The sequence below is a fragment of the Erpetoichthys calabaricus genome, chromosome 16 (genome assembly GCF_900747795.2).
Source record: "Erpetoichthys calabaricus chromosome 16, fErpCal1.3, whole genome shotgun sequence".
Classification (NCBI taxonomy): domain Eukaryota; kingdom Metazoa; phylum Chordata; class Cladistia; order Polypteriformes; family Polypteridae; genus Erpetoichthys; species Erpetoichthys calabaricus.
Window position 1 is genome coordinate 62894634 of NC_041409.2, and position 17131 is coordinate 62911764.

The window sequence follows — 17131 nt, forward strand, 5'->3', positions numbered from 1 at the left end:
ACTTACCTCTGTGTGCTTGAGTGCAGCCAGTTCAAGCACAGTTGGCTCAGTGATTTACTTAATTTCATGCATGGCGTCAGTTACACCTTGTACATATTGTTCCAGTAGTTTTTTTAAATAGGTTTTTACAGTTCATTAGCAGTGTGTAAAATGATCAGTGTTGCAGTAATTGTGATGCTCTTTGCATGAAAAAAATGTGTTCCATTAAAATTTCACTTTTCCTTTGTAGTACTAGGGTGTAATACCGTGTTAGCCATTATGAATGTAGAGAACTGCCAAGCAAAATGATACCTTTTATTGGCTAACTAAAAAGATTACAATATGCAAGCTTTTGAGGCAACTCAGGCCCCTTCTTCAGGCAAGATGTAATTACACGTGCCTGAAGAAGGGGCCTGAGTTGCCTCGAAAGCTTGCATATTGTAATCTTTTTAGTTAGCCAATAAAAGGTGTCATTTTGCTTGGCTTTTCTCTACTTTTTCTTTGTGAATTGTGATGTTTACTTAAAGTGCAGCAAAAAAGTATTTAGCATCCAGGGATGCATTAACCCCCAAGTATGTGGCAGTTAAAGGGTTAAAGCCCCAAGATGCTGTTGAAACGCCCTGCACCTTCTAAGGCTTCTGGCAATGAAAACACGCTTGCATGAACTACAGTACATATAGCGGTAACATCAGTATTTTACATTCTAGCACTGTGGGAGACATAGCAGTACAGTATACAGGTTTACCTTTACATTCTTTTTTTTAGGTAATGTATTAAGCTGAGTTTGAAATTAAATTAAAGTGTTTTAGGGGCATATTTAGGGTTTAAACTATAAAAATAGGCATTTATTTAACCACATCCAAAATTTGCGGTTTTTCACAATTCGCGGGTGCTCTAGGAACGTAACCCCGTTAATTTTGGGGGTGTACTATAATTGTGACACAGGCAGTATATACAAAAGTACAAGTGTTCTTTCTGGAGTCTTTGGATTTTTCACGTGCTTTTGTGCCAGAATATTTTTGTACACATACTTTATAAGACGCCACATCAAAATTAATTAAAACTGGGATCCTTTCTGTTGCATCTTGTTTGCTCACCAAAAAAAACTACTTCATCAAAAAAGAATATAGAAAATTAATTTATATATACATAGTAAAATAGAGCGAGAAAGAAAGAATAAAATTGATTCACTGCAGTAGCAATCTGCCTCCTGGCAAGGAACCCAGCATGTTTATATTGCAAAGTTTTTCTAAGCAGCTTCTCTTGGCAGCATCTCAGAATGGAGCAGGGCGGTATCCTTCTGATCAAGATGACAGATCACCCCCAGGGGGTCACAGAGCTGCCAGATGACTACCAGGGCTCTATGTGCATTTGCTTGATTTTTTTTTTTTTAAATCATTATTAAAAAGGCTGCCTGGAAGAACATCCATGGTACATTGAAGAGCTTCCACAATCTCCAAAGATGCATTGACTATAGAGCCTTTCATTATTTCTTTGCTCCCCCACCCAGAGATGTTTTGTGTATTCTGACAGGGTCCACTCCCACACACACCCCACTGGAGCCAATTTTAGAATTAGCAATTAACTTAATCAGTACATCTACATTATGATGAGTTGGAAGGAATGCTAAAGTACCCATGGGTACTACCCAAAAAAGCAACCACAGGGACAACATGCAACCTCCACGCTAACAATGACAGAGGCAGGATTCAAACTCAGGGGGTAAAGTCCATTTTGTCATCCCTCTGTTAACGGGCTTCTTAGTAATGGTGGGTAGTATTTCAATGACCAGTATATCAGAAATCATGGAAATGTAACAGTGATTTTATTATTAGAATACTAGGGGGCTTCACCACCTGCTCGCTTCGTTCACCAACCCCTGCGTTTGGTTAATCGGATATACAATTTAAAATTTTTTATTTTCTTTGGAATTGTTTCAATTTCATTATTTGCACTTTTACTTTAAAGCTTCATTAAAAACAATATTTTTTGGAGACACATTGTAACAATGCAACGTATAACTGCTCGTGAGTGAATATTGTTTCTGTTTCTCTAATAAATAATCCGACTTTTTCTAATGTTTGTCCCTGTGATTTATTGATTGTCATAGCAAAAGCTATTCTCACGGTAAACTATAAACATTTTAATACGAATGGCATATCACGATCTCCTTTGGTGTTTAATGTTATTCGCGGAATATATACCTTTCTTTTTGCCTGTTAAAATTTGCATCTCTTCTCCATGATCATCAATATACACCTGACCGAATTGTGTATTCTTTGAAATTTAATTTGTCTTTGCTTTAAATGTTCCGGGACCACAGATTCTCATAGTGTATGGTCCATTATTGTGTAAATCCACGTTTTGTGCATTGAATGATACGAATGCGAAAAGACTTTGTTGTCTGCTCTTTGCCTTTTATTTCTGACCTCGATTTGTCCTGCTGTTTTTTCAATTACACCTGGCTCTGATGATTAATCTCCTTTTGTTTGCGGTAATGCGATCTTTTCTATCTTTTCTTTGATACTGTAGCGACTGACATGATAAAGTGTCACAAAAGTTTTACTTGAGTCACAAAAGTTTTACTTGAACAATCGCCGACTTCCTAACCCCAAATACAACTTTCTAGCATCCCCTCCAACACCCTTACCACATCAATCAATACCCCGCTATCAGTCTGCCGTGCTGCACTCCGCTCTACCTCAATCGGACCGATAAGTCACTTAAAACAAAAAAGCCCTCAACCTGGCTGGGATGCTACAATACTTTCGAATTTTACTGCTTTCATATTCTGTACCTTTGTCTGCATGTGTATCGCGCCATTGTTTGTTTGAGACTTTCGAATTCCACTGCTTTCATAATGTCTTGTCTGCCTTTTTTCCTCTCCAACGCCTTTGGGTCTCTATTCTCCGTATTGTCCTTATACGCTTTATATGTGCTGAGAACACATGATCTGTGTGTACTACGTGCTTTTACACAACTGAGTGTTTTTTGATGGGTGTGCTCTTATATGATATCTTTTGTAAGTAGGGTGTGTCTTGCAAGAATCTCATGTTCCACGTCCCCGCGAGACGGCCCTGAGACAATCTCTTGGCACCAAGTCTCATGTTTACGGTCCCCGCGAGATGCTCCGTGGCAAGTCTCTTTTGTCTCGCAGGTCTTTTAAATGTCTTCCGAGAACTTCCGAGAAGATCACATATCGCAGCCTTGCTTTTGCTTTCCAGGATTTTTTTTTATAATAGAGAGATGTGAAAAGTTTATTTTTTGACTCTTACCAAGCAAGGCGCATTGACATTTATCTTAACACAATGTTAAAGGGAAACCTCTTCCATCCCATCAAGGTGATAATACAAAGTCATCGGCATGTGACATGGTACACACTGTAAAGTGCAGTATAACAAAGTAATGTCCTGTTCACATATAGGCTGTTAAGGAGGGAGGCTAATTCCTTTTTACCACAGCCACACTTCGTAGACTTCCCAGCCCAGAACTTCACTACTACTTACAGATTACAAATGGTGACCAGATATGGCATTTGATGTTGAGATTTTCCATTCATTTTCTAAAATTACACAGTAAATGAATTGTGTTCCAAATGGAAGCACATATTTTTTGATTTTCAGACCATCTTCTTCCACAACTGCATCTAACTTCTGAACCTTTGAAACCTTTTACTGTATACAGTGAAGGGTTATTCTGTTTTAAGCTTGCTTTTCAATAAATGTTTTTAGATTTTGTGGTTTCTGGACAGCACTTGAGTGTGCTTGTGATTTAGGGCACTACAGTATATAACCACAGTGTTGGTTTTTTATTTATTTTTTTTTTTTTTATAATTTGGAAATTAACTCATCTTTCTTAATATGCGTTCCTACCAAAAAGTGGCTTAATCATTTTTCTTTAGTTCCTGTTTAAACGTTTAGTTGTGTATTTGTTGTTAGCAGAAAATGTTTTGTTGACTGCAAACCCTGTGAGCATCTTCAATAATTACTGATACTTTTCAGCACATTGAGGAGACACAAGTGACAAAATAACTGACTGACACATAGCAAGAGAGAGTACAGCAAACACTTCTTGAAAGAAATGATGTATCATTAACTGTGGAGTAATGTGAAAAGGTGATGCTGTCTGTTATTTGAAAATGGATTGGCAATCTGTACAGAAAACTCAATTTTAGAAAAAATAATCTAACAAAGCAATGAAAACCATTAAGTTGTTATATGACTACTTGTTGTGATGTTCCATTAGGAAAGGTGGCAGGCATAAAATTAAGTACTCATTAATTGCTATACTTTTCTGGAGATGTTTTTGTATTTTTAATTGTTTGGCAAATTAGAAGATTTCTTTGCATAGGAAACATTTTTTCAAATATGTTCACAATAGATGGACTTAAATAACAGCTTAAAAAACACATCAAAAAAGTAAAGATACACTGGATATTTTGTATTCATTTGCATTCTGTAGATTCTGTTCTCTTATTGGTGCATATTTTGATTCAATACATAAAAATGTACATACATGATTGTGTTATGCAAATATCCGTCTCACTAGTATGGCTCCAATTCTCAGCAAATATGTCTTGCATTAGAAAACAAATCTATAATTATTGGAAATTTTAATATGTAAAATGGCTTTTAGTGACTTAAGGAAACTCATGAAGTATGGAAATATTTTAATTTAAATTTGAATATCAACATTCCAAAATTAATGTTATGGTAGATGCAAAGTGTATTTCTCTGTTATCCTGACTTTCATGAAACAGAAAACTGACAGGGCAAGAGGTGCTTCACTTGAACTCACCCCTGTTTACTTGATCAGTGAACAACAACAACATTTATTGTATTTCTATGGCACGTTTTGACACAAAGAATGTAGATCAATGTGCTTTATGGGACGTTAAAGAGAAAGTTACAAGAAAAGGAAAAAAATTCAAACATGAGCATATCAGTAGGCCTTGCGTCCTAAAAACCAAGTTACCCGAACTATTCTAAAACATTGCAGTTATTATTTACCTCTCTGATGCTGATCTTTCTGATGATATAGTAGGTCATTACGATAGAAATTAATAAGAAGAATTCATAATTAATTGCAGAATTACGATATTTGATGGTTCCTGTAGAGCAGGGGTTCTTAACCTGAGGTCTAGGGGTCCACGTATTGGTTTCAGGAGTATGTGAGGGTCAGATAAATATTAACATTTATATTCACAATACATCCCAGTATTGTTACAGATTTAGAGTAGATACAGTAGTAGTAGTAGTAATGGTAGTAGAAAACATAGTAGTAGTAGATCTATTGTAATTTGCACAAGAGGATTGTATTTCATAATTATAATGAGTGACCATTACTTTTTGCATAAAAAAGAGTATTTTTTTTAGATTGTTTACTTTAAAGTTTAATAATACTTAGTGTATATCATGCATGTATGAGACAATCAAATCTCAATAAATAAAGTACATTATATTCATTGCATGCAAAGTTGTGTTTATGTGAATGTTTCTGGGGAAGGGGGTCCATAGCTTTAATCAAATTCTTTAAGGGGTCCGTGACTCAAAGCTTAAGAATCACTGCTCTAGAGTGTCTGTTTCTTCTGCTCAAAAACCAATCAGCACATCGTTATCTCATGACAGGCTTAAGTTTGGAATTTGGTATTTTCCGTCCAGCCATATTATCTCTAGACCATCCTCAAGAAACTGTGACACATACAGACAGACACACACCCATCATCAAGATATCAGTGTTTTCAGTATCAGGGGATCCTAAACCGCTGAGATCCGTCAAAAACCAGAGATCGAAATGTTTGATGAATCTAAACGTTTCACTCCTCCGCCATAGACGATAGGTTATAGTGGGGGAGGGCACAAAGCAAAAAAATGAAAATTAGATAAGAATAGTAATAAATAAATAGTATACAAAAATAAATAATGCACACTTATATAAGATAGATATATAATGAAAAGAATTACCTTAAGTATAGGATTGGTTTTTAAGTCACTAAATGCCTAAATGAGTCTGACGATACAGTCAGTTGGCCAGGGAGGAAAGAAAAAATAATAAAACCTCCAGTTAAGCTGGGGAAAAATGCAAAATCTGCAGGGGTTCCATGCCAAAAGACCAACCAACCCGCATTGGACATACTGCCTAATGTAAGTGTTCTTAAGTAATTCTTTTTTAATGCTTCATCTTAGAGGATTTGACACAGCGGATCTCTTGGCAGGTTGGAGTATCCACTTTCATTCAAACATCACAGGCGGCTGCACAGGACTTTGATCATGTGGTGGAGATGCAGAATGCCACCACAGAAGTACTGCTAAAGAAAACAGAGAAAATCAATCATTGCAAATTCTTTGAAGAGTATGATAATTGTATGCATCTAGTTTATTAAGAGTAGAACTAAAATGTAGCTACAAAAAGCCAAATTAAATAAGTGGAGTTTAGGGTTTTTTTAAATATCCACAGTGTTAGCCTAGCATATCTTTTTCCAGATTTTTGGTGCATAACAGAAACAGGCCACCTCACCACTTCTTTTATGCTTGACTCTTGGAATAATAAGCAGACCACCATGAGGAAATCTAAGGTTGCAACTTGGAATATAGGGGGACAAACATTCCAAAATATAGGCAGAAGCAAAATTATTTATGGCTGTATATACAGTACCATCAGTAGTTTTAAAATCAGTTCTAAAGGACATGGGTAACCAATGTAACAATGCTAAAACTGGTGAGATGTGCTCATATTTTCTTTTTCTGGGTAAGATTATTGTTGCTGCATTCTGGACAAACTGCAGCCGATTGATGTCTTTCTTAGGTTGTCCTGTTAGTGCATTACAATAATCTAGTAGACTAAAAGCAACATTGTGAATTAATTTCTCAACATTTTGCATTGTTTTAAGAGGACAAACATTTGTAATATTCCTTAAATGGAAAAAAGCAGTTCTAGTAATATAGTTAATATATAATTTAATGTTTAGGTCAGTATACATGATTTCACCTAAATTCTTTACATCCGCCATGACTTTTAATGCTAAAGGATCAAGTTTATTTACAATACCTTCATTATTTCAATTTTCCTAGAAGAGTGAAACATTTTTGAAGGATTTTAATATTTTGAGAATTTTGTCGGTAGCTGTGCCCCATTTCCCTTGAACCACAATGGCATGGCATTGTTTTGCTTTTATGGAGTACTGAGGTAAACTAGTTATAGTTAGTAACAGCAGTGCCGGACGATAGCAGCGTGTTGCATGTTGATTAGCAGATGCAAGTAAAAATTTACTGTACTCTGTACTTTTAAAAATAATGACCCTATAGATCTATAAGCAAATTTTGAATTTGACTTGAATAATAAGATTAGATTAACTTTATTAATCACCTGGGAAATTCAGATAAGAATAAGACTAGCGATTGTATCATTCAATGACATTTAATTCATTCTCTGTAATGTAATCTATAAACCAATTAAATTTAATTTAAAAAATGTAAGAGAGATTTGATGTAAAGCTGGTAATTTAATTTCTTGACTGATGCATCTCTGCTTTATAATGATAATTTCAAGCTGACTCACCTTTTTTTCTGTCATCATCTCTCATATATTTACAGTACATTGCTTCTGACAAAAGCATTTTAGTCTTGTCCTGGGTGTCATCTTACATCAGTCTACAAAAATATGTATGCTGGGAATCACGCATCCACATACTGCATTTATGCATATAATATTTTATACATCGACTGGTGTAAGATCGATTTAAGTGATGGCTATTATTTGTTAATGTATACCATTAGTTTGGTTTTCTTCTGTGCACACACACTCACATCATTGACTGTTTAAGAATGAGCATGATGGCTTTTAGTGAGAAATACAGTAAATTGTAAATCAACATTTTCTCCTACTACTCATTTATTTTTACACATAGAACATTCTTTGGAATGTGTTGTGTATTTATCTGTCATTCAGTGACAGACGCCTGAGTGTTTGTTGGTGAGCAAAGTAGTTAAGGCTTCCTGTGCTTAAGTTTAAATTGTATTTGCCAGGGGGCAGTGTGTTCAGTGTCCAGACTGGATTTTTAACCAGCTTTTTCAGGTTTAGGTGACGAGTTTCTCTCACATTACATCACTTGAAAGTGAATTGCATCAAACCGGCCAAGCAGAAAGTCTCTGAGAACCTGTTAAAATACAGTGGCTCATGTCAAGATGCATTGAGTGTGATTGTCCAAATAAAGCAACTCCCTGAAAACTGTCAAACCTTGTATTTCAAGGCTGGAGCTAACCCGCAGCAGAATTTGATTAAACAAGGAGTTTGTTTTATTTTTCTCAAGTTCATATTTAGTACCAGGCGAATCCTGGTGAGTTTGAAATTATAAAACTGGAGTTAAATCTTATTTCTAGGTAATGCTGCTTCTGACTTTAACCTTTGGATGAGGTGCCACATGAGAGGTTCGGCATCAAACTAAAAGAAGTGGGTGTTTAGGGTGTTGTGTGAAGATGGGGGCAAAATTACCTCAGACAGAGAAAGCAGAGGGTTATGGTACGAGGAACCCTATCAGAACTGGCTGACACTATGAGTGGTGTGGCACAGGGGTCAGTGCTAGGACCACTGCTATTTTTAATATATTTATAAATGAACAGTATATAAATAACAAGATGGTTAAGTTTCCAGATGATACCAAGCTAGGTGGGTTTGCAGATAATCTCTAATCCATTGAATCTTAACAGAGGGTCTTGGACAGCATACAGGCTTGGGCAGATTTGTGGCAGATGAAAATCAGTATTAGTAAATCTAAAGTATTACATGTAGGAAGTAAAAATGTTTGGTTTGAATACACAATGGGATGTCTTAAAATTGAAAGTACACCTTATGAGAAGAATTTAGGAGTCATACTGGACTCTACACGATCAACTGCCAGACAGTGTACAGAAACCATTAAGAAGGCTAGCAGAATATTATGCTGTATAGCGCCCTGATGTGTGGAGTACAAATCCAAGGCGGTTCTGCTCAATCTTTATAACACACTAATGAGGCCTCATCTCACTGTGTGCAGTTTTGGTCTCCAGGCTACAAAAAAGAACATAGCAGCACTAGAAAAGGTCTGGAGAAGAGCAACTAGGCTGATTCCAGGGCTACAGGGGATGAATTATGATTAAAAAGAGCTGAGCCTTTTCAGTTTAAGAAGATTAAGATGAGACATGATTGAAGTGTTAAAAATTATGAAGGGAATTACTACAGCGGATCAAGGCTGTCATTTTAAAATGAGTTCATCAAGAACATGTGGACACAGTTAGAAACTTGTTAAGGGTGAATTTTGCACAACCATTAGGACTTTTTCTTCACACAGAGAATCGTAGACACATAGAATAAGCTATCAAGTAGTGTGGTAAACAGTAGGACTTTTGGGACTTTCAAAATTCGACTTGATTTGTTATTTTGGAAGAATTAAGCGGATAGGACTGACGAGCTTTGGTTGGCTAAAAGGCCTGTTCTCATCGAGATTGTTCTTATAAAAAAGCAAAAGTGATACTGTACTGCTTTAGAAGGAGTGGAGGCGTTGGTGACTAGCTTAACCACTTTAAAGTGTTTTAATTCCAGGTTTGTATCTGTTAATTGATAACACAAGGCCTTCCCTGTGTTCTCTTGTGTCTCAGTGCCTTCAGATTGACTCAGGGCTGGGTGCTTGTTAGTATTTGAAAATATCCTGGTATGAAAATAATTGTGCCTTTGTAAGCGTTATAGTGACCTACTGCTTTGTCCAACCTTGACTCCTTCACTGCCCAGTGATTCCAGGTGAAGCTCAGCAGATACAGAGAAGAATGATTATGTTTTTATTATAGATGTAGACCTTTCTGAGCTTTTTTATATTGTCACAGGCAGCTGGGGGACGGACCCAGCCAGGACGCCAGGAGGGACCCGGAGGTGGCGTATTCGTCCTCCGGGCCACAAGGGGGCAACTGCCCTGGATCAGGAGAGGACCACAGTAGAGGAGCAAGGAGGCTCAAGCCCGTTGGGGCCCGTGGCCACCGCCATGGGGCACCCCGAGCCTCACAGAGCCCAGGAGGTATTCACTTCCGCCACACTCGGGAAGCTGGACGAAGAGCCTTCCAGGGATGCCCGGAGTGTTTCCTGGTGCAAGGGCAGCACTTCCGCCACACCAGGAAGTGCTGCCGTAAAAATGTCATCAGGCACGTGGAGCACATCCGGGTGACAATAAAAGGGGCCGCCTCCCTACAATCAGGGAGCTAGAGTTGGGAGTGGGAGCAGGACAAGGCTCCCGTGGAGAAAGGAAAGGCGGTCCACGGACATTCAGAGAGAGGCCCGGACTAGGGGTGTTTAGTGCCGGGAGCACAGTGTGCTGTGCGGGATTGTATTGGTGCTTAATAAACGTGTGCATTTTGTATAAAGATGTGGTGTCAGTCTGGTGGTGTTCGGGCATGTCTCACAGTATATAACATTTTAAGGGCTATCAGAGACTGAATTTATGTAATTGTTCCTCTATGTCTTTTTCACATAACACACTGAATATTTTTAGAGCTGTATGCTACCATATCTCTGTAGAAATCTCTTACACATTGTAAGACTCTCACATTACAGCATTGCTGTCTCCCATTAATATGTGTAATATGTCACTAATAAAGTGCTCAGTGTGTATGTGGTATCTCCATGACTGTGTTGGTTTTCTTTGAATTGTCCAGTTCCCTCCTGTAAAACAAAGATATACATGTTAATCAAACAGTCGATCTTTATTTGAAACATTCTAGTTCTAAACTGTGCATCATCTCACAGCACCTAACTAGTCCAGGTAATTAGTACAACCATTTAAATGCATTTTTTAGAGATGAAATATTTGCTTTGGGTCAAACAGTGGATTAAAGCCTGGAATTGAAATTGCTGCCTTGTGTTCTGATGTTCAAATCTTCATTCAAAATGGCACACTACCCAGCAAGCCTGAGTAAACTAGTGTACATCCAGCCAGTGATGCAGGAAAGAATTGAGCTTAGGATTCTGGAGTTGTGTTGCAACAGTGCTGGCTACATTTCCACTGTGAAAGGAAAATTGAAGGCAGTAAATTACCCTGATGCAATTGAGTTAGTCTTTTTGGATTATTGAGTGAATCGAGATTGGTTCTTATCTTCTGCTGCTCGGGTAAGCTCAGTCTACATGTGAGCCTGAGTAGACAGAGACAGGTTGAAAAAGTGGATGGATAAATATTATTTATTTGTGGAAAACCCAGTAATAAACATGAATGGTTGCTCAGGTGAGGATCAATTTCATCGGTTTGACTAATGTTCTTGCTGTACTGGAAAGTAATTACACCTTACAATTTGCTATTATGAGTGTTGTTCAGATAAAACTTTTTTGCGTAGATCTGTGTAAATCACACTTGATTTATTGTTTTTTTTGAGGGGTGTGTATTTGCACTTGTCATATAATGTCACTATGTGTTTATTCATAATAAATCAACCAGATTCAGTTATTGTGTGCTGCCTTATTGTAAAAATCTAGCCAAGTAGAATATTACTGAAATTCTGAGCAGACTAGCAGCACATTCCGCAGAGTAAATACTCCCAAGCAAAAGATTACAATCCATCAGCCCATTTTATTGATCAAAGCTTTTCAAATTCTGTTTCATCTTACACAAAGACAAGGTCAGCAATATGAAGCACCTGTCTCACATCTGGCATCTTCACATCTTCAGTCTGTGACTGTAACAACAAGAGCACTGCAGTCATGAAATGAGAAGTATTGATATATCACGCTTTCTTTTTTAATTTAGTATCAAACAATTTTCAGACATTTGGGAGGAAACAAATTAGAAATGATTCATAAATTAAACTTTTTTTGCTTAGTGTGGGTTAGACAAGCAATCACAGATATCTTGTTAAAAATTTCTTGGGTAGTGGTGATAGTGAATACAGTCAGTCAGTCAGTCATTTTTCAACCTGCTATATCCTAACACAGGGTCACGGGGGTCTGCTGGAGCCAATCCCAGCCAACACAGGGCACAAGGCAGGAAACAAACCCTGGGCAGGGCGCCAGCCCACCGCAGGACACACGCACACACACACCAGGGACAATTTAGGATCGCCAATGCACCTAACCTGCATGTCTTTGGACTGTGGGAGGAAACCAGAGCACCCGAAGGAAATCCATGCAGACACGGGGAGAACATGGAAACTCCACTCAGGGAGAACCCGGGAAGCGAACCCAGGTCTCCTTACTGCGAGGCAGCAGTGCTACCACTGCTCCACCGTGCCGCCTAGTGAATACAGTTTATGTTAAAAAGCGAGAAGAATTCATAATTAATTACAGAATTATGGTATTTGAGGGTTCCTCTAGAGTGCCTCTTTCTCTTGCACAATTTGGCTCAAAAATAAATCAGCGCGTCATCATCTCATCATAGGCTTAAGTTCCGAGTTTGGTATTTTTCCTTCCAGCCATTTTAGCTGTAGACCGTCCTCAAGACACTGTGACACACACACAAACAGAAACACACCTATCATCGAGATATAAATATTTTCAGTATCTGAGAACCCTAAAATGTAAAGATCTGTCGAAAACCATAGATGAATTTAAAGCTTTCACTCCTCCCCCATAGACGATAGGTTATGGTGAGGGAGGGCACAAAAAAAAATTAATTTCACTAGTGGGACTCATGGTGGAAAAATACTGACCTGATAAGATCAAGTCACAATACCCTTAGAAATAGTCTTCAGCTCCTCCTGGGTAATTTGTAGGTTCTCTCAAGCCAACTGAGAGAGATTGACAGAATCCCTCCAGTGTGTTTTGGGCCTGTCCCAGGGTCTTCTCCAAGTGGACTGTGCCTGGTAGACCTCCTGTGAGTGCAGAGAGTTAAGCTTCCTAACTGCATGTCCAAAACACCTTAGCTGGCTCCTCAGGATCTGGAGAAACAGCTGTTAAACTCCAGGGTTTATAGGTTAGGCCTTCCTCCTCTTAACCTGAAAGTGAGGGCAGAAAATGTCATATCATCCATGTGCACTTACAAATCTCATTTTATCAATTACTACCAATCAGCATGACCTGTTACAGCTTTCTAAAAATGCTTCCCCTGTAGCATTTCTTTCATCAGGATCATTATCATAGACAGGATGGCACCAATCAATCAGAGGGCCCTTTTATGTGTATTCCCGCACTAAATCAGTTTGGAATCACCCAAACAAAATGTCTGTAGGGTTGTGAAAGGAAAATCAGTCATAGGGAGAATGTGCACATTTCACGAAGACAACAGCCGCATGCTGGAGTCAAGCCCATCCATATTACTAACCGAGAATGGTAAACCGGATGGCATGGACGCAGATACATGGCGATGGGACCATGAGACGTACTGCGCAGGCGCGTACAGCGCGCGTCTCATAAACCGCACGTGAAGTCGTATCCACCGTGCACGAAGGAGTCACGGCCCAAAAACGAAAGAGCTCAACTGACGTGAATGAGAAATGAAGCAACAACGCGCCCATGGCTAACGACTACCGACACAGCCACACAAAAAAGAGGACTCTGCGCTGCACCCCAGATTCAAACGGAAGAGGCTACGGAGGCCCCACGGGTCCATAAAGTACGGAAGGCGCAGGCGTCACCGCCATATTGTGAGTGGCACTACTGCGGAGTGAAGGCACAGGCGTCACCGCCATATTGTGAGTGGCACTACTGCGGAGTGAAGTTAGGAATAATGTGCTGCTTGGGATTGTACAGACCGCTGAACGCTTTACACCGAATTCAAACACAATACAGCTCAAGCAAGCAAAGCGGGCACGGCTCCAAGACGAACGAGCTCGACTAATGTATTTCAGGATACCCAACGCCGGGGGTAGGCGAGCGAAGCGAGCAGGGGGCGGAGCCCCCCTTGTAATACTAGATCTGTGAAGAAGCAGTGCTGATCACTGCGCTACCATTTTTCCCACTGTACTATATATTTAAAAAAATGGTACCTAGAATGTATATATATTTGACACCCTAATTTCAGAGAAGATGAAACAAAAAATATTAGCATCTCTTTTAGCTGATTAGGCTAGGTAATTTATTGACTGACATGAAGACTTACTAGTTGTAATATCAAAACCTACGTGTTTGCATTGGTGGCTTCAAAGAAAACAGATGCTGGAATTAGGAAAAGGTTACATGGAATACATGGAAGGGGCACTATATTTACCAACCAACCAACTAGAAATTCCACTAAAAGAGGGAAGGGACATGGCCTTGTGAAAGGACTGCTCTGCAGAGAGGAAATCTATATTTCCAGATTCAAATGAAAAATCTTTGGTGTTTTTTGCCTTTTTTCTAAGAATCAATCAAGATTTTATGATGGTGAATACTGTAAAGATAGTTTAGATATTTGCATCAGATTCTTTTAATTTGCAATTACATCACAAATGTATCTTAATGAGATTTTGGGTTGAGATTCTACAATCAGGACTAAGATGGTAAAATCTGTTATGGGCAAGACATTATTTAATAGTGCCATCACGGCTCATTAATTCATCAGCTGACAGCAAGAGAAGTGCAAGTGGTTTTTGAGCTTCAAGTTCATTCTTAATAGGTTAAGAAAATAAAACGAAGCAGGATAAATATTTAGGGAATACACCTAATTATCTAATCTAGTCCATCAAGTCTATCTCACATTTCTTGCTAACTATACATGTTAACTGTATCTTTAAATGCTGATCTTTGTATATTTTATGAAATACTTGTAATTGTATAGAATTTAGTAATTAAAAGAAAAATAAGCAATATATATATTTTTATTTTGTTGGCAGTGTGATGTCTTTATGACCTTCAGCGTGCTTGCTTGGATCAATGGAAGACTTCTATTCCTCTGACGCTCCAGCTGCAAAGACACATTTGGGCACTCTGAATTTCCTAAGTGCTCTGACGCCTGACAATGACACTGTTGAGCAGTGTTACAGGGCCAGGTCCCGCAGCACTGTCCTTCAAGGCCTTCCCTTTGGTGGTGTCCCTACTGTGTTGGCACTCAACTTTATCCTGTGGCTGGTAAGTGAACCCAGTGAAATAATTTGAATCTACAAATAGGTTTGTGTGATCACATTGTGGGACTGCCTGGTGGGTCAAAAATGAGTCAGATGTGATCAGCATTTAATTGGTAAAGTTTGTGAAAATGTATGGATCAAAGACTGCCATGAACTGTGAGGTCAGCAGATACCTTCCCTTAACTTTGAGGACCTTGATGGTCACACACGTAAGCTTTTAAGATCTGAGATGTTTCTTGTTACATCCACCAACACTTTTGTTAATCTCAGAGTACAGAATAGACTTTTAAGACCCTGGCAGGTATCTAAATGAGTTACTGTGATGCCCTGGGTGGCCACAGCCTTGGCATTACCTGTTTCCCCAGACATTGATAGTCATATACCAAAATGGAGAATCGTAATGAAGACACAAACAACATAAATGTTGCAAAAGTGCATTTTGTGTTTTATTCTTAATCAATCAATCAAGACTGCATGCAAAAATTGCATTACAGATATTCAATAAATAAATGAGGCTCGATAAAAACAGTGTCTAGGTGGCAGTTAAAATCCATAAAGAAATAATGGCAGTAAATAAATAGGTTAGAACCAAGAATAAAACACAATCAGATTTGGCTATTTTTTCCTTTTCTGTTCTCCAAGTCACAGTGCTTCTCTCCCTCTCTCAAACCTGTCTCCTCGCCTTTAACATGTTGGCCTGCTCAGCAGGTGAAGTTGCCGGCATCTTCAGCTCTTGTCCCCACCATCATCTCTTTGCTTACGTGGGAGCCACTGGGTCCTGCTCCATTGTCCCACCACCATCTTTTGACATATGAGGAGCAACTGCAAGAGCAATCAGGGTCACTCCTGCTCCCCTACAACGCTCAGCAGGAGCAACCACATCCCTGAATGTGCTGTTCCCTTGGCTCCACATGGAGCTTCCCAACCTGCATGCTTCCTTTCCTACACTTGCTTAGTCAAAACCAGGCATTCCTTCACTCCCTCTCTCCTTTGAATATTCTTTCCTCCACCCAGTCAAACCTCTCAACATACATGATCGTTCTCCTTTCTCTTTTGCTCTCCCTTCATTTCATTCTCAGATCTCTTTAAAACTCAGTGAGTGCAGGTGCACCAAATGACCTGAAGAGTCTCTGTGAGGAACAGCTGTGCCAACTGCTTTGAAGCATGTTACATACAATTAGCTCATTCATCAAAATATCCGCGGCTGTACGGCTTTCCTCCCACACACCTACTCTCATGGGACTGGAGCTGCCTCGCTGTTTTACTAAAAACCCTGGACTGCCACACACCCCTGACACACTTCATTACAGGTACTTGAAGTGCAACAGTCTTGGAAAGTCTAAACATTCTTTACATTTACATTACATTTACTTATTTGTCTGACGCCTTTATGCCAGACTACTTACAACATGTTTATGATGTAATTGGTCGCATTTCTTTTGGTTTTCCAACTGTCATGTCAAGTGACTTGGTCCTGGTCACATAGTGTCAGTAACAGGATTTGAACCCACAACCTAAGGGTTTGAAGTCCAATACTTCCTGAAGAGAATAAGTGAACTGAATCACATCTCTGTGGGGAAGACTGTCAAGTGCATATGTCACACAGGCTAATGTGGCATGCTGCCCATATCTGAACTCTTTAAACTTGTCACCAGATGATCTGGACACATAGTCATTTGTAATTGAAAGAATGAATAAATGGAAATGTGCCTTCAGAAAGCAAAATCTTTCAAAAATTGAAGACATTTTTGTGTTGAAATATGTACTGTAGCTCAGGCAGTGTATGTTCTAGTTTGTTGATTGGTTGATGTTGATGAAATATGCTTTAGCTTCTAGGATGTTGCTGGGGCGGTCACAGAATTATTATTTGTGAAGGTAGTACCAGAACAGAGGTAGGACCCTGGGAGAGGCAAGCAGTATACAGAAAGGAATGTCCATTCAAGAGCTTATGAATACACAGTGGCTGCCAGGTCTTGGTTCTCCTATCATTGTGTACGTACCTGAGAAGTAAATGCTCCAAGGGCACTGTGGAGGATGAGTACAGCTCATCCAATCTAGCAGGATAAAATGAAGATAATCCTTCAAGACTAATGGGGCACTTCTTCCAAAGGGAGAAAGTAGAGTTAGGGGTAGGTTGAGGTAAAGGTAATGACAAGAAAGTGGAG

The 17131-nt window shown here is 39.0% G+C and overlaps 1 protein-coding gene across 4 annotated transcripts in view; it reads left to right on the top strand.

Moving 5' to 3' along the window:
- The window catches only part of tmem63c (transmembrane protein 63C), a 180952-nt gene that overhangs the window by 102477 nt on the left and 61344 nt on the right, over nt 1-17131 (top strand). For all 4 annotated transcript variants that reach the window (XM_051920106.1, XM_051920109.1, XM_051920107.1 and 1 more), the window contains one exon: nt 14736-14970. In XM_051920106.1, coding sequence (XP_051776066.1) covers nt 14776-14970 — 195 coding nt within the window. In that variant the 5' untranslated portion in view covers nt 14736-14775. The remainder of the gene's footprint in view (nt 1-14735; nt 14971-17131) is intronic.